We start from the raw sequence: 23,667 nt of genomic DNA on the forward strand, positions 1-23,667 counted from the left end.
TATGCACGACTGAAAATAATGTCCAGGATTGCTCCCTTTCTCGTCAGGCACATAGAGCCGGATGTGGGTCTGGCCATTGACTTCCAGTCACAGTTCTCTTTCAGGTGGAAGTCCTTTACTGACATGCTGGTGGCTTGATGTTATTTTTTTTTTTAAGATTTTTTTTTTTTAAACTTGTTTATTTGAGTGATAGGAGTAGGAGAGAGAAAAAAGTAGGGGGAAGAACTGAGGGAGAAGCAGGCTCCCTGCTTTGGGAGCCCAAGGCAGGGCTCGATCCCAGGACTCTGAGATCATGACCTGAGCTGAAGTCAGATTCTTAACCGACTGAGCCACCCAGGTGCCCCACGATTTGACTGACTTAACTGTTGCCATCACTCCGCTGAATCTGTACTTGCCTTGGAGCTCCGTGTACCACGTACCCTTGTCCCTGGTTTGTTACATTGCTTACTAATTTGTGCGCAGCTGTGTAAAGTGGTAGAATATGGGAAAGGTAGTAATTAGTCAGAAACGGTGCTGGTGGCAGTTTATGGATACCATGTATATATCACAAAAACTAGTGTTTGGTGTGTGATATAAACTAACAAGGATAGAATTTGTGTGGAAGAACAGAAAAGAGCGTATCATGTTTCACTCCCAGAAATGTCCCTAAAGGAGTCAAAAGCAGAGACTTAGAGACACGTGTGCCCCCGTGTTCATGGCAGTGTTAGTCACAACAGCCAAAAGACAGAAGCAACCTCAGTATGCACCAGTGGATGAATGGGTAAACCAGATGTGGTCTTTCCATAAAATGGGATGTTTTTCAGCCTTCAAAGGGAAGGAAATTCTGCCATGGACCACAACGTGGATGAGCCTTGAGCATATTATGCTAAGTTAAATGTGACATTCAGAAAGGACAAATTTTGTATGAGTCCCTTAGAAGAGGTACTTAGATTAGTCACATTTATGGAGACAGGAAGTAGAATGGTGGTGGTCAGGCGCCGGGGAAATGGGGCGTTAGTGTTCGATAGGTACAGAGTTTCGGTTTTGCAGGATGATAAGAGTTCTGTGGGTGGATGGTCGTGATGGCTTCAGCACAGGCTGAAGGCTCCTGGACCGTACACTTAAACATGGTTTAAATGGCAAACTTAATGTTATGGACATTTTACCACAATTGGGGGGGGGGGGAGCACGTGGTTGCAGGATTTCTGTGCTCCATGGATGTGAAATGGCCTGTATCCTTAAAGTTATCCCAAGTCAGGGTGAAGAGTAATTTCTCCAGTGTTCTTAATGCACATTTCATGGTTTAGTATCATCATGTTCCCTAGTAAGAGAATTTAAAAGGAAAGACAGGCGTACCAAGGAAAGATTATTAGGAATGGGCAATCCTAGAAATTTTCGTTTTTGGCAGTGTTTAGATACAGGAGAATCCTAGAGTGTTCTCAGCATTGTATAGAAAAATGTGGTTAATCCATTTCCCTTTAAATAACATCCTGATTTTTATTTTCCCCCTGTTTCTTTTCCTCTTCTACTTAACATGAGACTGATAGTGATCTACAAACCAGTGACCTGAAAAGGAAGCCAGGCCCTGCTGCTTACAAAGGGCCTGGAAGTCCCTGATCTCATTTCCCATCTGTCCTTTTGAAAAGAAAAAAATTCTTTCCACACTGTTTTGTCCTCACTTTTTATTATATGCTGCCAAAAAAATAACCTCAGTACTTTGTTTTGAGCTTTTTATTGAAAAATGTTCTTTTGATAAATTCCTCGAAATTTTTATCAGAGGGAATTCAGTGGCCAACAGTGTAACTTTCTGTGAACATTGTGGTTTCTGGGATATTAGTTCATGTCTAGGACTGAACCCACCTGAATAAAATCAGGATAAATAATATTTCGAAATTGAAATTGGCCAGACCTTCAGGACATGAGAATTTTAATTCTAGTTTAAGTAATGACTTTTACAGAAAACTGGGATAGATCATATTTTTATGATCAAATATGTCTTAAAAGCTTATATTTTGGATGGAACTGATCAGTTGAATTGAAAAGTATATTTGTTTAGCTTGTAATTGATAGTTTTAATCCTTGTGCAATGGGGTGCAGCCTTGTGAGTTGCTTAGAACAGGAGACCCGGCTCTTGCTTTCAAATTGCTCAAAATTTAGAAGAGATAATGACCTAAGGTTTCTAATAAGAAGGAGAATGTGACTATTAGCATGAGAGAGATTGAGTCCTATGGGAGTTTATCCTATTAAGTTGGAGATGGTGGGACATCCAGGTGCTGAGAATCCTTGAAGTGGTTGGAAATGCAGAAGTTCAGTCTGAGAGAGGGGCAGGGGTTATTGAACTGGACTCACCCATAGCAATGTGAGCCAGTGGCCCGGAGGCCTAGAGCATGGGGGTACCTCCATGGGGACTGGATCTTGGGTGTGCCTTTAACTGAGGAAGGAGGGAGGTAGGGACCAAAGACAGACAGCTGGGAAAGAACCAGGAAACTGCAGGGTCCTGGAAGACAGTGAGAGGACTTGGAAGAGGATAGGCAGAAAGGGCAAACAGTCTCGTGCTCCCCCTGATGGGCTGGGGGAGTTGATACCGAGGATGTCTTGACCAGTGAAGATAGTTTCTGGCCAGGGCTGCTGTGAGCAAGTGGGTACAGCAGTTAGTATTACATGGTAGTAGAGAGAAGGCATCATTGTGGCTCAGAGTAAGAACAAGAGGCTTTAACAGGATTGGGAAAATGAGAGAATGAACTAAGAAGGGAAATCCAGGAATGGGGAAGACATGAAAGATGCCAGTGTTACAGGGATGTGGTTTGAAACAGGCTCTTCTCGGGGGCACCTGGATGGCTCAGTTAAGCGTCTGATTCTTGATTTCAGCTCATGTCATGATCCCAGGGCCATGAGAGCGAGCCCTGCATCAGGCTCCACGCCCAGTGGGAAGTCTGCTGGAGAGTCTTTTCCTCTCCCTCCTCCTCTGCATCCCCCTCCCCAAGCTCTCTCTTATAAATTAATAAATAATTTTTAAAAAATAGATTTTATTCATTTATTGGATAGAGCAAGAGAGCACAAGCAGAGGGGCAGCAGAGGGAGAAGGAGAAGCAGGCTCCCTGCCGAGCAGGGACCTGATGCAGGGCTCAATCCCCAGACCCTGAGATCATGGCCTGAGCTGAAGGCAGACGCTTAACCCACTGAACCACGTGGGTGCCCCATAAATAAAATTTAAAAAAGAAAAGAAAAAAGAAACAGGGCTCTTTGGGGATCTTGGGGATGGAACTGACAGTCTTTGGGGTTCCATCTCTGAATGGTGAGAGGATTGGCTATTGAGAAATTTAGAGTGGATTGGGCTGAGGGACTAGTGACTGGCTGGCTCATTGGCGGGGTGCTGTGAGAAGGGTTTGGAAACCTAGAGAATAGGATGAAGAGGGGGTGACAGTAAGAGTCATTGATTGATTAATTCCTCCGCTGCTGTAACCGTGGCCACAGCCCTCACCCTTTCATGTCATGCTGTGGTTAATGCAGGAGCCTCCTATCAAGTCTTCTGGATCCTATTCTGGATGCCTTTCAGTTTATTCTAACAGAGTAGCCAGAGTAATTGTTTAAAAATAAGTTTAAAAGGTAGTTTAAAAGTTTAAAATAAGTTTAAAAGGTCAGATGGTATCACCCCTGTGTTCAGAGCTCTTCGGTGAAGACCTTATGACCTCCGTGAAGACCTTATCACGACCTCCCTGACTGTCTTCCTGCTCTCAACTGCAACCACACTGGCCTCTGCAGGGCTCCTCCTTCCCTCCGGGCCATCTCCTGCCTTAGGGCCCTTCCTCAGGCTTTCCCTTGTGCCCGTGAATTCTTTACCCAGCTGTCTCCCACCTCCTGCAAGCCTTTTGCCATATCTTACCTTCTTAGTGAGGTCCTTGCCCACTGCCGTGCTGCCCGACCCCCTCTGGCCTTCCTGGTCCCATTTACGTTTCATTTTTCTCTCACCACATTGCTTACCCACCTCCAGCGTACTTACCGGTTTAATTGGGAGCTCTGTGGGGCAGGGGTCTTGATCTGGGGCACTGATGTTTCCAGGCACCTGGAAACACATGGCACAGGGCAGGAATTCACTAATACTTGCTTAGTGGGATGAATGAGTGAGAGGGAGAGAGAGAAAATGAGAAGGTATGAATCACCAACCAAGAGTGGGCCCTTCCACCTAACATTTTGGTGAAAACAGCCTTCTTGGGAATGTCGGTACTGGAGAACTGAGAATAGAAAACAGGGGATGGGGGTTGTAGTGGCAAGATGGTGTGTGGGGGTGGGGGGTAGCGGCGGGCCCCAGACTGAGGCGCTTGAGGTCCTGACATGGCCTCCCATGGACTGTTGGCCACGTATGGAGGCCCTAGAGGTGGATGTTGGGCTGAGGACCTCGTGGATGAATGAGTAGAAATGCTTGACTTGGACATAAAGTTGGAGGCATATAAAGTAGCCCTTGGAGAAGGGGCGTTTTCGTGTTTGCATCACACAGGGGGACGTTTGCTAGGCAGCGCAGATCACAGGGAAGGGTAGGGACGGGAAGTAGCCTTTTTTCACTGAGGCAGATCTGTATTATTACACGATTTTTATTAGAAATACTGCACAGTGGGACATGTGGGTCACTCAGTCAGTTAAGTTCAGGTCATGATCTTGGGGTCCTGGGATCACACCCCATGTTGGGCTCTCTGCTCAGCAGGGGGTCTGCTTCTCCCTCTCCCTCTGCCCGTGGCCCCCGCACCTTGGACTTGCTCTCTCTCTCAAATAGATAAATAAAATCTTAAAAAAGAAAGAAATACTGCACGCTGCTGAGGAAAACTTACGATCAAGTAGGGAGTTGAGATTAACTACATCAATAACTAGATGAAATAGGACACACACACACACAGTCACCTGCATCGATGGATCTAAGATTTGATTCTCTCATGTTGAGTAAAAGATACTGGATAGATCTCATAGTCCAGCACTGTATGCATGTGCTCCCCGCCTCAGGCCGCACTCCCTCCCTCATTCCCTCCCTTCCTCAGGTCTTTTTCTTTGCTTTTTTAGAAAAAATAATGTTTAGCTCACATTTTAAATAGGTCAGAGAGAATGGTAAATGTTCCACAGTTGGTAAAAAGGTATAAGCACAGACCATCCTTGTAAGCACTGAGGGGTAGGAGGACAGTTTTTTGTATGCGATTAATGTATTTGTCTTAGGTTATTAAATATGAACAACAGACATGCATAGACCAAGTTCTAAGCGAAGGTAGTATCTTAAGACCATGTAAGCACATGGAGATTTATTTCTACTGTGTCTCTACATTCATTGACTATCCAGTCAATCTTTATAATTGTTCGTAACTATAAAACTGTCTCAAGGTGGCAGACCAGGGGAGTAGAAGCAAGGAGACACGGTAGGATTGCATGCAAAAACAAGAACACAGAGTCCTTAAAGAGAAAATCTAGGTTTTGGCTTCAGAATCACCAGATGTCATTGAATGTGTTAGTAAGTCCAGAATCTCTGTGGTTGCTGCAACCTGAAAGGTTCCTGCTGTGTGCATTGCTCTGCCTCTTCCTGCCAGGGCCACCTGGCAGAGTGCGTCCTGCTCGGAGTGTCCGACCGTGACCTGAGTGTGCGTGCTGACTGTGTGCGTGAGATCCAGAGAGGACAGAGGAAGGAGGTTCAGTCAAGTCCCCTGATGCCAGAGGTCCTCAAGTCAGGACTTCCCATCTGCTTAGCATTTTGTCAGCGGAGCAGAGTCTCAGCTCCGCCGTGTTTAAAATAAGACTTCGGATGTTCTCCCAGGAACTGATGTGCTGAGGCCCGATGGTCTGGGAAGACCAGTGTGGCGGTGGTGATGCTGGCAAATGCGTGGAGGGATTTGAGGGCAGTTGCCCTTGGTGTGTGACTGAAACTGCTCCTGAGTGTTGAGGAGAACCTGAGGGAGTGAGCCTTCCTGGGAGGAAAGCTCAGCAGGATGTTGGAATATGTAAATAATGGCCATGGTGTAACACGAAGCGTATTCACCATGCTAGGTGTTCATGCAAAGGTATGGTCTTTTTGGCAACTGAAATTACATTCTAGAGAAAGGCATATGGAGCCACACGCAGATAAGTAGAAAACAAAAGAAACTGTGCTTGCTTATATCTTCTTCAAGGTTTTGTTACCAGATGGAACGTAAATCAATCAGAGGGAAAATAGGCGCTCTAGACCCAAGATTTAGTCAGAATCACTTCTCTTGGCCAGAAGTTTAGGCCCTGGTCTCTCTGTTACTAATCTGGGTGTTGGGGTAAGTGAGAAGCCTTCTTAAAACTCACTGGATGCCTTTCAGTTTATTATTTTCTTAATTTATAGTTCAGAGATAACATTTGCCCTAAAATTTGGGTTCTCGTAGATGTGCAAGAAGCATAAGCAACACTCCATGCAAGAAAGCTCTTTGTAGCCCTGGCTGATGTCCCTCAGTTGGCAGGGAGGGAGCTGAGGGCCTAGGAAGCAGCCTCCTTCCTCTCAAGGGAACATCCGTTCATTTCTGGGGATTTGCAAAGTCATGTGATGTGGAGCAGATTTTGGGGAAGCTGGACCTGCCACTTGTCCCCCAAATGACCAAAGGCTACTCCTCGTTTTCTGGACATCGCCCCCCCATGCTGTTTTCTCTTGTGAAGTGGTATTTAAGAGTGACTAAAACCAAGCTTCGTTGTAACACCAAACCCAACATAAACCAAACAAAATCTCTAAAAACTGAACTTAATCGATGAGTCTGGTTATGAAGGGCTGTGAACATGAGCTTATTTATAGTTTACTGCATTTGGAAAGCTATGTAATGTATGATTTGGGGTGTTAGCAGAATGAAATTGTTATGACTCTCAAAGGTATACTGACACCTATAAATGCATGTGACATTTTAGGAAGCAGGACATGATGTGGTGACAGAGGCTACCTGAAGGCTCCCCAGCTCTGAGACACTGTCTCATCTGGAACCCTGAGTGATCTTACAGTTGAGTGAAAGCATCCACATTTTAAAATCTCAGCCGCCCATTCACTCAACAAACATTTATGTTGTGCCCTATGTTCTGCTGGGTGTTGGAAAAGCAAAGACAAGCAGGAGAGTCGGCAGGTCTCGAGGCTGGTTGGGGACGTGGGTGGTGCCAGCGGCCCGGCAGTCAGGTGGATGGCCTGGTGCATGAGGGAGTCCTAAGTCCCCGTGTGCTGGGGGGCTGAAGACAGCCAGGGGAGTCCAGAAAAGTCATTAGCGCTGCTTAGCCAAGGTCTTTGGTTGTGGTAAGGAGCTTGGACTGTGGGCTCATTTCTGGTGGAAATGAGGAGTCATGGAAAGGATTTAAGCTGAGGCCTGATGCTCGCAGATGAAACTTTTAGAGATGACTGGCAGAGAAGAGGTAAGAGGGACGAAAGAGAGGAGCTGGGCATACCAGCATGGGTGCCACTCTGGGCCGCACGTAGGAGCATGGGGACGCCCAGCAAGGAAAGTCAGTGATGTCACACAGGGCGGACTCTGAGCAAACAGAAGAGGCCGGTACGGGAGGGGAGCCTGGGTGTGGAAGCCTGGGGGAGCTCGTAGGGGCTGAGGAGGAGTTGCTGTGCGGGACAGGTGGCTGCCAGCGTGGCTTTAACAGGTTCCTTGAGAGTTATTTTTTGTAAAACCCCTCCAGAAACCTAAATGGGATTCCTTCTCTAGACCTGTATCCTGTCCCATGCCTTGTCCATTTTTGTAATTATTACTGAATTCGACACAGAGAGCTCTCAGGACACCGGAAGTGGGATCTTCTGATGTTAATAGAACCCTGTGGGTCAGTCTCCAAGATGTGATCTCCGCAAGGAGATGTGGGAAACAGCCAGTTTCCAGCCTGGCTTGGGACTGAATCCTCCCAAAGCAAGTCAGCTGTTCTGGAACGAATGCCATTGCCAGACGTTTGGAAAGGTTCCACCACGCTGTGCTCGAGAAGTCACAGTTGAGTCCCCAGAGTTTCTTGTAGTAATGTTTCGGGCAAAGACAAAGGCAAGCAAGGCCGGGGTCCAGCACATGCTATAAGGGGACTAGCTCCACAGACACGTGAGGTTCCCTGCAGTTTGGCTCAGGCCTAGAGACGAAAGGAAGGAGGTGTTGAGAGCTGCCCAACAGGGAATAGTCGAAAATCCAAGATAACTTTAGAACACTGGAGTGGACTCTGTCCATCTGGCCCAGCGGAGCACAATATAAATTCAGCCCAGGGTTTGCTTGCTTAGTAACGGAGGTGGGCCAGGCGGAGGGACGCCAGTCCCAAGAGCTGTCTTCCCTCAACCGCCTGGGCTTTGATTTCTGGCAGCATCTACTTCCCTCCCCTCACTGAATGCTGGTCCCCTCCTGCCATACCCCAAGGTGGTTGTTCTCCTGAAAGATCAAAGTACTCTTTCTCTGGAAGCACACCGAGCCCTCAAAAGTCTGAAGGCAGTTCTACTACGCGAATTAAAACAAACACAAAAATGAACACAAATGCAGGATGGTCTGTATGGAATTACAGGGTGGGGATAGACCGCTTAGCAGAGGGTGTCGACACTTTTGCTTCAGGGTAGGTGGGAGCTGACCCTTGCCCTGGGACCTGGTGGGCATCCCTGTCCAGCCGGCCACGGGCATCTTGGGCCCTCTTCTCCGATCTCAGGCCCTCCGCAGGCCTCAGAGCCCATCTTAGGGGTCTGGTGGCACCGGGGACATTTCCCTCACTCTTCCACATTCCGCAGCCACGTGCCTAACTGAGCGGTCACCGCCTCCAGAAGACCTTCTTCACCTGTTGTAGCTCAGTGTCTCAGCCGCTGCACAGTGGCCTCCCCTCTCTTCAGAGCTGCTCCGTGTAGAACGTGTAGAACGCTTGCGGAGCCCTCTCTTCCTGTTTCAAGGCCTGCCCTCCCTTCTGGGCTGCCTGGGATGTTTGTTTTTCCGTCTCAGGGAGGACACTCCCAGCCCTGGGCTCCTTTGAACAGGAGAGATGGGGAGACGACTCTGACGGCTGCGTTCAGCTGGCTCCCAGGCAGCCCACCCACCTCTCTGGGATCCTGTCTCTCCCTCATTGTTCTTACAGCCCCCGGGGGGAAGGGTGGGCCTTTTGTCTCAGTCTTTTAATTAAAATCTTATAAAATAGGATATTTTAAACAGCAGTGGCTATGCATACTTCCCTCTAGGAATTAAGACGGTTGTTTTGTTACAATTTTAATGCCCATTGTAAAGTGATTAATAAAAAGCCCCCATACCATATGGGTTGAGAGGGTTAGAACAGTAAAGAAACAATGACACGAAAGCACGTCTGTTACCACTCACCCTACATTTATTTAAGTCTACAAAGTGATTCTTCTCTCCCTCAAATCCAAAAAACATTCCTTTCCTTCCCTAAAAAAAACAAATGGGGTAATCAATCAAAGCAGACTTAGTATGCGTCTTCTATTTTTTGGATGCCTTTTAGTCTCTCTCAAAGCACCTCATAGCACTCAGATAATAATCCATTTGAGAGAGATAGACTTAGAATTCCATGTTCACAGAACTGTGGAATTTTTAAATTACACAGGAAGCCTGGAGATCCTTAGAAAACTCTCTGTATTATAGATGTGGAAAGTTAAAACTTTCCTTCAAGATCACATAGCTCATTAGAGGCCACGCTCACTTGAGAACTCAGGTTTCCTGGCTCTGCGTTCAAACCCCTTTCCAATATCAGTCCTCAGATTCTTCCATTGAAAGTTGAATTAAATTATTCACCTCACATTTCTTGCGGTTTGAAACATGAGCTCTTCTCGGTATCCCGCTTCAGTGGGATCAGGATGGTGGGTTGGCCGGCGCTGTTGGAGAGAAGTCAGAGCCAGGCTGGGGTCAGGAATTCATTTGTAGAGAGAGATTCCAAGTTGAAGGTGAAGAACATCAGAGGAACAGCTGTGAGTGATGAAGAGGAGGGCCAGGGAATGCCAAGAAGCCCCAGGGCTGGCCCGTATGGGGAGACCTGCTGTATGGTACGTCTGTCTGTCCCTTCAGGTGACCCGCAGCCCTGCCTCCCTGGGCCAACCGCCCTGGGTGATGGCTCATAGGTACTGAAGTGACCCCTGTCTTTGGGGGGAATCATTTCAACCAAGAGAGAAAAAAGTTTTTAAAGTAAGAGAGCATCTATTTGAAATTTGTCCTTCCAGATTAGACTTGGAGATAGTTACAAGTTCTGCTTTTTCTATTCGGGTCTGAGGCGATCTGAACTCCTTCAACTCATTCCATTAAAAAAAGAAAGTCTCCTGAAGATTGACGTAGGCTCTCATGTGTCCTTGGATCATCTTCTGAGCCCTTTGGGTCAGGACTTCACCCCTTTCTCTTCCTGTAGCAGTTCTAAATTTTTCTTTTCAGGAACTCCTAACATTTTTTGGAATTCCTTGTAAGGCTCCTGTCCATAGTTGGCCAAGGTAATTAAGGGTCTCTTTGTGTCAAAGACTACCAGCGTTTAACCTAAATAACAGTAACTGAAAATAATTTAGACTGTTGTAGTAGCTAGAAGAGGGCATTTATTTATTTATTTATTAAGATTTTTAAAATTTATTTGAGAGCAAGAGAGACAGAGGGAGAGGGATAAGCAGACTCTGTGCCAAGTGCAGAGCCCGATGTGGGGCTCAGCCTCACAACCCGAGATCATGACCTGAGCCAAAATCAAGACTCAGCCGACTGAGCCACACAGGTGCCCCTGAGGTTTTTATTTTTAAGCTGTGCTTTGTGCTATGAGATTTCTATCTGAAGTGGTTGTCATGCTAGCTGCATTTATATTTAATTTGCAGATCTTATCACACTTCACAGTGTGAAATGTTTCTTCCCTTCTCCTTGCAAGTGCAGAAAGCTACTGCCACTAAGCTTTCTTAGTAGAATGGAAATAATTTATTTCCAAACACAAGAATGGGACAGACATTCTTTGAATGTCCATCTTGATGTTGATTTATATAAAGTGGATACAGACCCATTTTTTAGCAGGAATATGATTTTAACTGATAGAAAAATAGAAGAGAATACCACAACCGTGAAAAAAAAAATTAAGTTTGCTTTTCAGGAGCGTTTTCGTGTTCATTGAGTATAAATCTCCAGGTATTGATTGGGGCTCTGTTACAAGCCAGATGAATAAAACTGCAGAAATATAATGCGAATTGATTTGGCATACACAGTAGACTATCACCCAGATATGACTTTTAATAAACAAAATCTATGGAGAAATTAAAGTAGAGCACTCACTCGTGCTGTAGTCTTCAAGGGAAGACTTCAGTTTTTATAATGGACCAGAGAACTCTTTGTAATAACAGAAAAGAAATTATATACAAGTAATGGGTGATTATTGGTGGAGTCCTGTTTCTGTGTCCATTGGCTATTTCATTCATTCATTTTTTGAAACATTTCTTGGGTACTTAGCACAGAGATACAGATAGGGGGATATGTCTTCTGCTCTCGGAGGAATCCACAGTCCGATAGGAGAAAGTGGGATGTGTTTTGGATAATGGAGTCACAGAGTGACCAGCTGCTATCAGACACGGCCTCATGGGCCATGGTTTATAAGTCACCAAGGTCTGGGATCAGATCTTAGCTTTGCAAGTCCAGAAACTGAGTTTCTTCAGTGTAACCAGAGTTGTTTGGGCTCAGAGAACTGGCTTGCAATAGGCAACCCCATGAGAGAAGAAACCAATGCCATTTAATAATGGGCATTGAGAACTAGAATTGATAAGCAGATCAGAATACATTCATTGGCAGTGTCAGTTCTCTCTCATTAGGAAAGTCTAAGTGGGAATCACATTTTAAACGAGCGGATTGGTGAGGCTGGACTCAGCAGTGAGTGGGAAGACCTTGGGAAGTGAGGACACCTCACTGGTGCCAAGACCAACATTAATGATGCCCCAGTGGCCCAGCCAGTAGATTCCAGCCTTTCCTTTTATTTTTTGAAAAAGATTTTATTTATTTATTTGATAGAGATCACAAGTAGACAGAGAGGCAGGCAGAGAGAGAGAAAGGGGGAAGCAGGCTCCCCGCTGAGCAGAGAGCCCAATTTGGGGCTCGATCCCAGGACCCTGGGATCATGACCTGAGCCAAAGGCAGAGACTTAACCCACTGAGCCACCCAGGCACCCCCCAGCCTTTCCTTTTAAGTGAGGATAAAGACACTGACAAAATTGCTCTGTTTATGCAAGACCTGTTTTTTCTGTTGGCTCATTCTTTCCCCAGATGAGTTAAAACAGTTGATAAGGCTGTAGGTTGGTGGGGTTTTTCATTTCCAGTGTTTTTTTTTTTAATTCAAGTGTAATTAGAGTTCTGGGCAGTTTTTCTTTTGGCGTAGATTATATTTGTAGTTCTAGGATTTAATGGGTCTCTTTTGTGTGTGCAAAGAGCTAATCTAATTCATTATGTTTTGATTTTGCTCTTTTAACTCGAGTTTCTGCTCCCTTTGTACTGAATACAACTTGTGCTTAACCTGTTCAATTTAGTTTCAGTGTCTTTGCCTTGGTGCACATCTTCTTGATGTCCTTTTTTCCTCCCAGTTGGATTTAGATTCCTCTCTTCTTTCCTCTCATATCAGCCTGTGCTTCTATGCCCCTTTCTCTCATACTCTTCTCTAGTACCTGTAGCACTCCGATAATTTATTTCCTCCTCTTCCTCTGTCATCAGACTATAAGCTTTACAGGAATAGCAGGTACACGTTATTAAACTTGGTGTCTCCAGTTGCTACTTCTGTGTCTGGTGGTGGAAAGTAGTGACTCAGTGAACGGATGGCTGGATAGACGTGTGAAATGATATTTATGCTGAGCTTTAAAATGATCAGTACAGTGATCTGGGGAAAGAAAAGCTATTGATATCTATTCTTAAGGTCCAACAGACATTTTTCTCTTTCTTGTCCATTTTTAGGACACTGACAGATGTCCTAGGAAAGGTGAATATGGAAATCAGATTGCAGCTTAGTGTGTCTCCTTGATGCTTCTGTCCTAACTCTATATTGTGTTTAGTATTTGAAAACATGCTCATGAAAACAGCAGTATTCCTCAGTACACGTTAATTAGGACATGCTTCTAATCTCTTACAGTCTTGTTACAGTTACTTATTGCTGAGTAACAAACCACTCCAAAGCCTAGTAATTTAGGGCAATAATATATCATTCTCCCAGATCTGAAATCTGATGGTCTTGGCTAGGTAGTTCTGCTTGACTTGCTATGTGCAGGGGCTGAAATGCTTCTGCGTTTACACTGGGGCACCTCTGCCAGGTTGGCTAGAACCAGCTGTGGGCTGGTGGGGCATCTTTCTATATCTGGCCTTTCCAGGTGACTAGTTTGGACTTAAAGCAAAGGGGTCTCTGGTAGTAGAACTTTTTATGTGTCATTGTCTTCCAAGAAGGAAGAATAGAGCTGCTAGTTTGCTAAGTTCGAAACTGGCAGAATGCCACTCCCACCTCATTGGATTGGTCAAAGCCAGCCTAGATTCAAGGACAGGGAAATCGTCTCGATCTCTTGGTGTGAGGAACAGCGTGCATATGTAGGGAAGGATAGCAGCCATCTAGCTAAAAGAGATCATCTAGAACATCCCGTTTTATATACAATAAGAAATAGACCTAAAAACAACATTGCAGCTAGATATGTACTACAGAAGTATGTCTCATTTAAGTGAATGGTTTTTAAGAAATGCATTAAGTTTCTTTGGATAACATCTCCAGGGGAGCAGAGGGCTCTTGTTGGAAAACTACGCTTTGTCAAAATTGGAGCTAGGACTTGATCAGTTAATGGACTCAAACCTAGTACTCTGGTCCTGGTGGGTAGTAAATAACCACACATATGGTTGGTTTAATTATGCCAGTGCTGTCTTATCTGTTAAGGGTCATGTCTCTCTTTAATGATTAAAGTTGCTTTCTTCTTAAACTGAGAGGATACTGGCACTCACTCTGATCTACAAGAATCAAAAAGATCTGGATCCTGTTTCTCTCACATTAGAGGAAAAGTGTCATATAATTAAAGTTCCTTGATTAGTAATTCTACTGGGAAAATGTAATAAATTTTCTCTTTTGACTGTGCTGTGATAGGAAATGGGCTGGAAATGCCTTAGTAGTCCCATTTCTAGACCTGAGCATTTTCCTGAACATTTTGAAATTATAATAGTTTCAAAAATCTTGATAAACCCAAATACATCAAGACAAGTAGGGCTTTAGAGTGAATCCTTCCTTGAAACATACACAGTTTCTTGAACAAGTCCCCTTTTCTTTTATTATTCTTGATTTTTAATAGTTTTGACAACCTCTTAGAATTACTTGATACTTAGAAACTTTTTGAATAGATTTGCCTATTCAGTGCTTATTGTCACATATCTCTGTGGTATTTCATGGGAACAGGTAGAAAATAAGGGTTACCATTTGTGATATTTGTAAAGAAACCATGATCAAGGGCCTACAAAGCCCTTTTGGAGACTGAATGAATTAGTAATTCACCCATGAAGGCCTTCAGTGGAATTCCAAAAGACCTCAAGTAGCCGAGGAGATCCTGAGAAAGAACAAAGCAGAAGGCATCACATACCCTGTTTCAAGCTCTACTTACAAAACTGTAGTCATCAAAATGGTGTGGTACCAGGTAAAAACAGACACAGGCCAATGAACAGAACCTAGAGCCCAAATTAAACCCAAGCATATGCAGTCAACTAATACTTGACAAAGGAGCCAAGAACACTGAATGTAGAAGAGATGGTATATAGTGCTGGGATAATGGGCTGTTCCCATGGGAAGAAATGAAACTGGCCCCATGTCTTAACACTACTCATGAAGATGTACTCAAAATGGATGGAAGACTTACATGTAAGACCTGAAATCATAGAACTCCTAGACGAAAACACTGGAATAAAGCTCCTTAACATGGTCTTGGTAATGACTGTTCGGGGGGGGGGGTTCTGATATCTTAAAAAGCAACAAAATAAAAAGTAAACAGGTGACCACACCAAACTCCAAAGCTTCTGCACAATGAAACAAAACATCAATACAGTGAAGAGACAGCCTATTGAATGGGAAAAAAAAATTTGCAAATCATATATTTAGGGGTTAATACCCAAAATATATGTAGAACTCATGGATTTCCATAACAAAAAACCAAGTAACCCACATTGAGGACAGAGGACCCAAATAGACATTTTTCCAAAGAAGGTATACAAAAAGCCGACAAGTACGTGAAAATATGTTCAATAGCACTAATCATTAGGGAAATGCAAATTAGGATCACAATAAGATATCTCTTGGGGCACCTGGGTGGCTCAGTGGGTTAAGCCTCTGCCTTTGGCGCAGGTCATGTTCTCAGAGTCCTGGGATAGAGCCCAGCGTTGGGCTCTTCCTCTCAGCAGGGAGCCTGCTTCCTCCTCTCTCTCTGCCTGCCTCTCTGCCTACTTGTGATCTCTCTCTGTCTGTGTCAAATAAATAAATAAAACCTTAAAAAAAAAAAAAGATATCTCTTGTGTCTGCTAGAATCGCTGTCATCCAAAAGATAAGCAATAACAGAAATGAATAAAGCTATTTGTGTAACATGTTAAGAAAGAAAAAAGAGATAATAGATGCTGTTATGGATGTGGAGAAAAGGGAGCCCTTGTGCATTGTTGGTAGAATTGTAATTTAGTGCAGTCAGTATGGAAAACCGTAGGGAGGAGCCTCAAAAAATTAAAAGTAGAACTACCATATGGCTCCCAATAATCCCCCTTCTGGGAATATATCCAAAGGAAATTAAAACATTAATTAAAAAATGTTTATAGCAGCATTATTTACAGTAGCCAAGACATGGAAACAACTTGAGTATCCATTGATAGATGAATGGATAAAGAAGTTGTGGTGTATATTTACAACGGAATAATATTAAGCCACAAGAAACGAAAAATCCTACCATTTCCAGCAACATGATAGACCTTGCCGGCGTTTTGCTAAGTAAATAAGTTGGACAGAGAAAAACAAATACCGTGAGAGCTCACTTATACGTGGAATAAAACAAAACAAGACATAAGTCATAGAAAAAGAGATCAGACTTGTGTTATGAGAGTTGGAGGGTAGGGGGCGGAAGAATTGGAGAAAGGAGGTCAGAAGGTCCAAACTTTCAGTTATAAGATAAGAACTAGGGGTGTGGTGTACGACACAATGACCACCGGGAATATGGCTAAATGATAGATGGGAAAGTTATTGCGAGAGTAAATCCTAGGAGATTTCAAGGATCACAAGGAGAAAGTTCTTTTTACCTTTCCCTTTTCTTTTTATTGTATTTATGTGAGAAAAGTGGATGTTAGCTGAACCTGTCATGGTCCTCATTTCACAAGAGATGTAAAGCAAACCATCATGCTGTATGCCTTAAACTTACACAGTGATGTCTGTCGATTGTTTCTAAATAAAACTGGAAAAGAAGATGTAGATGCGATGATTGTTGCACAGCAGTGTGAATGTACTTAATGCTACTGAACTCTACACTGAACATGGTTAAAACAGGGTCCTGGCTGGCTCAGTCCATGGAGCTCGAGACTCTTAATCTCAGGGTCATGAGTTTGAGCCCATATTGGGTGTAGAGTTTACTTAAAAAAAAAAAATCTTTAAAAAAAGGTTAAAATTGTAAATTTTATGGTATGTCTGTTTTACACTAGAAAAAGGCGGTTCAGACTAGATCGAGCACTTGGGGTTGCAGAGTATTAGGGATTCTGAAAGGGACCCTTACCCTTCCTGGTGGGGAGGAGCAGAAGGGCTCCCTGGAGGGGTCACAGGGTCCCCGACTGGGAAAGAAGTGGGGGCCATTGCCCTGCACACAACTCTAAACTTTCTGGTACCCAAAGGGATCTGTTGTACGTGACCCAAGGAGGAGGAAGCACAGGGCTGGCAGAGACCGGAGTGACTGTGTCCCTGTTGGGCCCTGCTGCACTCTGAGGCTGGCTGGCGCCTTTCCATCTTGGAGTAACCAAACCCTCTGCCTGCGCTTTCCCCTGCAGACGGCCACTCTGAGAAGACAGGGGCGGTACATGTGCTCCACGGTTCCCGCAGATGCGCAAGAGGAAGCTCAGAGCCTGTTTGTCACCGAGGTAATGCGCAGCACACATCACCGTAAAGCCACTTTTTGCTAACACTCCCCGTTCTTTAAATTTCAATGATATTTTCAAGAAAGTCTCAGAGACATAACTCCATCTGTTTAGTGGAAGTTAAAATAGGAGACTAATATGGGATTTTCAGAGCCCGAAGCTTGGACAGAAATGTCAGCACGGGTCATTTCTGACGGCTGTTTAAAACATGAATTCTGCAGAACTTACTGGTGTAGAAAAAGGGGTCACTCTTAGGAACTCACTGGAAATCTTTGGCAGAGGCTTTGTTACTGAGATTATTTTCAGGGAGACTCAACACACGTTTATGTATTCGTTTACTTCATTTATATGTTTACACTTGTAACTTATTTTTAAGACTAGTTCAGTGTTCATGAAGTGCCAGATGGTCTTGAACAGACCCTGACTGTCTCTGGTCAGCGTACGATTATTGTCACTCTGGTTTGATCATGCACGTGATGATTATCTTGTTAAAGAGGAAAGAGAAAGTACTGCATTTAGAATTAATTTTTCTTCCCCCCTTTGGGGTGTTTGTTTTTTTTTCCCCAGGTGCTTTTAGGTAATATGAACTCATTAAGTCTTTTAATTTTGTTTCTCAAAGTGCTCATTCATTTAAAAATAATGAATTTTTATCCCTATTTTTCTGATTGAATTTCAGATGATACATAGGCCCATCAATAATTTTGCCTACCACAAGGAAGTTAGGCTTTTAAAAGTGAAGACTGACTAAAATAACAAGATCCTATCACAGTATTTCGTTTCTATTGACATTTTCAAAAAATTAAATGTGTGTTTAAAATTGTAAAAGTAATGATCTCTCATCCTTCTGAAAAGAACGTCCTGTCTTACTTCCTTTGCTACTATATTAGGAAGATTAATTCCAGATAAATAGAGCCAGATATGTTTATAGTCTTAGATGTTTATTTTAAAGCAGGATGTAGACAAACTGGGACCGACCCATAGGCAATGTCTGGCCTGCAGCCCGTTTTTGTTAATAAAGTTTTATTGTAACACAGCCACACCCTTCCATTAACATGACCGCTCTCACATTAGAACTCAGAGCTGAGCATTTACAGCAGCGACCATGTGACCCTCAAAGCTGAAAATACGATCCGGCCTTTTGCAGAAAGAGTTTTGTTGACCCCTTATTTTAAGACATGGAGCGGTTTGTTGATTACTAATTCAGTTCTCCCAGTTGCTTAAAAAATACGATTTTGGAGGGATGACTCTCCACTTCTGCAGTCACCGCAGGTTGAACAGTAACAGCTCCGAGCTCTTCTGCCGGAGCCAACAGAACAAAGGCCTCTGGGGACCCTGGCACTAGGGTGGAGTGAAACAGCACTTCCTCTCCATCCTCTGCTCCAACCGAGAATGACCTCATGACTTTCTTTTTAAAACAACTTCAAAAACCTTTCAGTATCAACTCCAAAATATTATTGAATTTCATGAGTTTGAAAGGGCAGTCACGGAATCAGCCAGTCAGATCCCTGTCTTTCTGGAGTTACAGTTCTCTGGATGTTGATTTCTGATGTAACCCTCATCTCCTAGGCTTTCTACATCTCCAGAGGGGTGGGGTTGCTTGCTTTCAGGGGTTCTGTGCTCTCAGCCTTTGAATTTAGCTGGTGTCTGCTGTGTGCACTGTCAACGAGGGCTTATTAAATGAATGACTCTCTGGCTATTTAACTGCTTAGCTGTGTTTTTATAGTTTCTTATAATGCAAAATATTTAAACACAATAATTATCTTTCTTACCTGTTTTACCTATGATACTAAAAATCTGGGCACTCAGGTGTTACATTCATAAATTCACTGCTTATGTACAAGTGTGTGCTTATTTATTTCTTTTTTAGCTGGGCAGATACATGTCATACTTGAGTAGGTTTAATGTCCTGCTGGAGACTTTGGGGATAGGCTTTTAGTTGCCGTGCTTGTTCAAAAAGCTGAACAGAGAATAGGAACTCATGCGCCAACCTGTGTCACACCTGGTCAGACCTGACTAGGCTGTGCTAATGGACCTAGAGAGAATAGTGGGAGAACCCAAACCTATAGGTAATTCTGAAATCACACTTGCTTTGGAATGTAACTTGGAGTGTGGATGTCAGATGTTCTCAACGTGAACATGCTTTGAAAGTATTTCTGAGAAGCATTTACAAGAATAAAAGAGTATCATTCATCACTACCAGGCAAAGAGATTGCAAAGTTGTTCAGCAACCCCATCTGCCTCTGTTCCTAACCCTTCTCTGCTTTCAGAATGTAACATAAAAATCTTACACTGCCTGCCCTTCACGACCTTGCCTATAGAGGGCTTCGCATAGAGTCTGGCAGGATTTATAATCTTGAGTCTATGTACCACTCAGTGGGTCATCCTGGATAGTTGAATGAAAGACACCATGCTGGTCCGTTGAGTCTGTTGGGTAGTGAGGTAGTTTAATTCAATGTAGGGGATGTAGAAACTTACTTTTCTCCCCCCACCCCGGGGTTTCTTCTAGTTGGCATAGGAATTAAATTGATATAAGAAACAAAAACAGGGAGAAAAAACCCACAATTTTATTATGTGGACATGGAAGTCCGGTGATGAAACTAAAACCCCAAGAAATGACCAAGGCAGGCAGTTTTTACACATTTTAGACAAAAAGAGCAAATTTGTGAGGCATTGACAGGATAAAGAAGAGAGGTATTTGGAGTTTTAATTAGTAAGGAATTCTAAGCAGAATTTAGGCTGAAGTAGTAGGTGAGAAAAAAAATGAGGAGGCTTATTTCTGTAGCTTTTTCAACTTTCAGGTCTCTACCTCTGGTAATAAGGATTTTTTTTTTAGTTCTTAGTACAGGAGAGTCATTTTCATAGGGGAAATTTTTTCTGGTTTTCACAGGGACAGAGGAGGGTCTCAGTATCCTTTGAGCGGATTGACTCCCAAGTAGCTTCAGTTCCTAATAAGCCATATGCTATTGTACATTTGGGGACAGCCCACCCTGGGCGCCACACCAGTGTGTATGCTAATGTCAAGGTAGGGGTAAAGCTCCCTACCTTGGTTCGTGAATGTGAGCACACATGGTGATGTTGTGGCGCCATTGTGAACTGGAACCTGAATCTTTTCTCCTAATAACCTCACTCTGGCCCTTATAAATAGAAGGAAGAACTGAGGGCAGATTTATATTATCCTTAATAACAGAGCTAGCTGTGATGTTAGTAAACACCCCGAAAGGGTCTTTAGGGTCACACTTTCCATCTACTTTCATGTTCTCCTAGAGGACACATGACTTCTGAAGAACCCAGGGCTTTGAAGTCAGAAGCCACACATAGTTTGTTATGTAAATGCAGCAACTGAGGTGAGGTTTGTCCCCTTGTAAAACCCGCTTTCTGATCATGAATGATGGTCACTTAGAGTGACCCCGTTCCAAAGGGTAATGTTTTAGTGATTTTTAAGCTTTACAGGATCCTTTGACTGTGGAATTTCAGGCACAAGAGGGTTGAGGTGAAAGGATTCTTTTTGATGTTTGCGTGGGCGTGCATTCGTAAACCTTCCAAAATGTCCTCCAAAAGCCGTCACATATCTTTTTTCTTTTCCTCTTATGCTTTTCTTTTTTTTTTTTTTAATCCGCCCCCTCATAGTGCATCAAAACCTATAACTCTGACTGGCATCTTGTGAACTATAAGTTTGAAGATTACTCGGGAGAGTTTCGACAGCTTCCAAAGTGAGTAAATGGTCAGACCGCACAAGGTGGGGTTATACACATGGGCAAAAATTTTTGCACTTGAAATGCTTAGAGAGGTATATAATATGCAACTTCATATGCAATCAGAGTAATTGGAGAAAATATTTCTAGATGGTTTATATGTATAAAGAACAGCTGTGATTTTCAGGGTATTCAATAGTAGGACTCAAAGCTCACACTCTGGGATTGGTAAATGGTAAAAAAACACATGGTTTACTTGTGTCCAGTGGTTCTTTTCAGGATATGGCTGACAAAGCACAGCAGGTAATGTACTGTCAGTGAGAAATAGAAGACCAAGAAAACGTAAATGCTACAGTATGTTTTATCTTTGAAAGAATATTTTGAAGAGACATAAGCACTTTATAGTGAATAAGTTTTATGTTAAAAAAAAAAAAAGTAAATCAAAGAGCAAACATTTCCCCCAGACCATTTTTTTCACATTCTTTAAAGTGTTAACGCATTCTGGAATACACCAAAAACAAGGGTGTCTGTATAGATTAGTTGTCATTAAAGTGAACCACGGGTAGGTTGGTCTTGTCTTGAGAGGTTATGTTACCAAATGGTAAATCGTGAAATGATGCAGTTGGTAAATTTAGGTAGAGCTGATTATGAAACCCGAAATCAAAATCAAATAACGATGGGTTGTATTTCAAAAGTAACCATTGCCAATGAAAATTTTACCTATAATGGAGACCCTATTAATATAGTTCTCCTCTGTGTTTTGTGGCATCTGTGAGTTTGAACCATTGAAACTATTCCCAGTGGACCCTGCTGTTTGTTTTTCCTATTTGTGTGGTTCAGCCACTCCTTAAGAGTGCTCAGCCAACTTCCCGATGGACTCTTTTTGAACCTCAGCTCAAATCACTCCCTTCCCGCATTATCTTCTCCAGATGGGTATGCTCCTTAGTTCTGTACTTACCCAGTACTTACTTGGGGCTTTTTAAGTTCTTTCCATTTGATTGGATAACTATCCCTGCTATCCCTTTCCATTTGATTGGATAACTATTCACTGCTAGTCTGGTTCGCACTATTCTCCTGGCTATCGTAGAACAGACTATGAGATGTAGTGAACTTCCTGGAAGAGAGACCCTTTCACCACTGGTCGATTTCATCTTTGGCATTAATAATTTTCCAGTTGTGTGGTAAGAAAGAGAGGGAGGATTCTAACAGTGATTAAGAACATAGATTCTGTACTCTGTCTGCATCTTCTGCTCACTCTGCCCTCTGTCAATCTGGGTCATTTTGTCTATTGTCAAGACACCAGCCCCCATCATGTAAAGGACTGAAGGAGATAGTACATGTGAAGCCCAGTGCTTAGATCATACTGTTTAATAAATGCTGGCCACCATTACTGTGCTTTTGTTAACACTGTCGTCATCAAGGCAGGGCCTCCCACTCTGAAGGCCATGGCCCCATTTCCCATTTTCTCTTATAAACTTCATTTTGAAAGTCATTCTACTGGGGTGCCTGGCTGGCTCAATCAGTTAAGTGTCTGACTATTGATTTTTGGCTCAGGCCATGATCTCAGGGTTGTGAGATCAAGCCCCAAGTTGGGCCCTGAGGTCGGCGTGGAGTCTGCTTGAGATTCTCCCTCTCCCCCTTCCCCCGCTCGTGGTCTCTCTCTCTCTCTCTCTCAAATAAATAAATCTTTTTTTAAAAAAAAGTTATTCTACCAAGTCTTATTTATTAGTAGACTTCAACTTTTTTTTTTTTTTTTTTTTTTGAGTAGGCTCCATAGAGCCCAACGTGGGGCTTGATCATGACCCCAAGATTAAGACCTGAGCTGAAATCAAGAGTACACACACTCAACCAATGGAAACACCCAGATGCCCCTACACTTTCCCCATTGTCAGTATATTTATGCCAGCTTTTCTCCATGGGTTTTGGGGTTTTTTTATCTCTGGGATCACCCACTTTGCAAAGCAGTAGTGCTGATTCTGTTCTTCAACTGAGTGGGCCAGCTTTGGGTTTGTTAAATGGTGGTTCCTCTGATCGGGGAAGAAATGCAATTATAAAACAAATTTATTTCTTCTCTTTAAAGCAAAGTGGCCAAGTTGGATAAACTTCCAGTTCATGTCTATGAAGTTGATGAGGAGGTTGACAAAGATGAGGTAGGTGATCGCTTACAGATTTAAAATTTGATTTTGTTTATAGATTTGCAAGATTGGTTGGAAAATTACCAGCATTTAGCCAAAAGAGGAGTTGAACTGTTTCTTAAAACAGGGGAAGAATTTTTTTTTAAATGTATTGTTGGATTGATTGAAATAAAGTCTCCCTTTCAACTTGACTGCTTAGTGGTACAAGTTCTTCTTGTCTTGTTTATTTGTTCTGAGATCATTTTCAAAGGCCTGGATAAGATTTGGCTACATTGTTAAAAAATATCAAGATTACTTAGACCTTAAGTTTAACTTGTTTTTCAACAGAATATCTTGAAACAAACCAGTAGACTTTAAATAGCTCTTTCCTCAGTAATGGCTTTGAGTGAAGTATATGGTACCAAGAAGCTTTGCTTTTTCTGTCTTTTCTTTAAACAAGCCCACTCCCCCTGCTCTTGGAAAAGTGCATAGAGAGAACTGAGCATTAAGATGACTGAACAAGAGACCTACTAAAAAGTCGATTCAACCTGTTTATCCATTTCTCATTCTCCCTATTAGATGCCTCATTGTGAGTTGGGTAGGGGGGATGTCCTTATTGATTGATTGATTCATTGATTATCAGCTAAACCATAACACCAGCCACTCAAGAATGTTAAAGCATCCATGGTAGCAAATTATTTTAGAAACCACTCACAAAATAATTCTCGGAAGAGTAAGTAGTCATCCAAAATGAAAAGATGCTAAAAAAAAAAACAAAACCCCAAACTTGATGCTGATTAGTAGTTTAAAAAAAAAAACTTGAACCAATTGAAATAATGCATGTAAAGGCACA

At 43.0% G+C, this 23,667-nt stretch overlaps 1 protein-coding gene across 25 annotated transcripts in view; it reads left to right on the forward strand.

Annotated features, from left to right (window-relative positions):
- DOCK9 (dedicator of cytokinesis 9) overlaps positions 1-23,667 on the forward strand; it is a 274,885-nt gene that overhangs the window by 126,912 nt on the left and 124,306 nt on the right. For all 25 annotated transcript variants that reach the window (XM_032314499.1, XM_032314508.1, XM_032314517.1 and 22 more), the window contains exons 3-5: positions 16,922-17,011; positions 20,636-20,718; positions 22,781-22,850. In XM_032314499.1, coding sequence (XP_032170390.1) covers positions 16,922-17,011; positions 20,636-20,718; positions 22,781-22,850 — 243 coding nt within the window. The remainder of the gene's footprint in view (positions 1-16,921; positions 17,012-20,635; positions 20,719-22,780; positions 22,851-23,667) is intronic.

Source organism: Mustela erminea, chromosome 15, assembly GCF_009829155.1.
Source record: "Mustela erminea isolate mMusErm1 chromosome 15, mMusErm1.Pri, whole genome shotgun sequence".
Classification (NCBI taxonomy): Eukaryota; Metazoa; Chordata; class Mammalia; order Carnivora; family Mustelidae; genus Mustela; species Mustela erminea.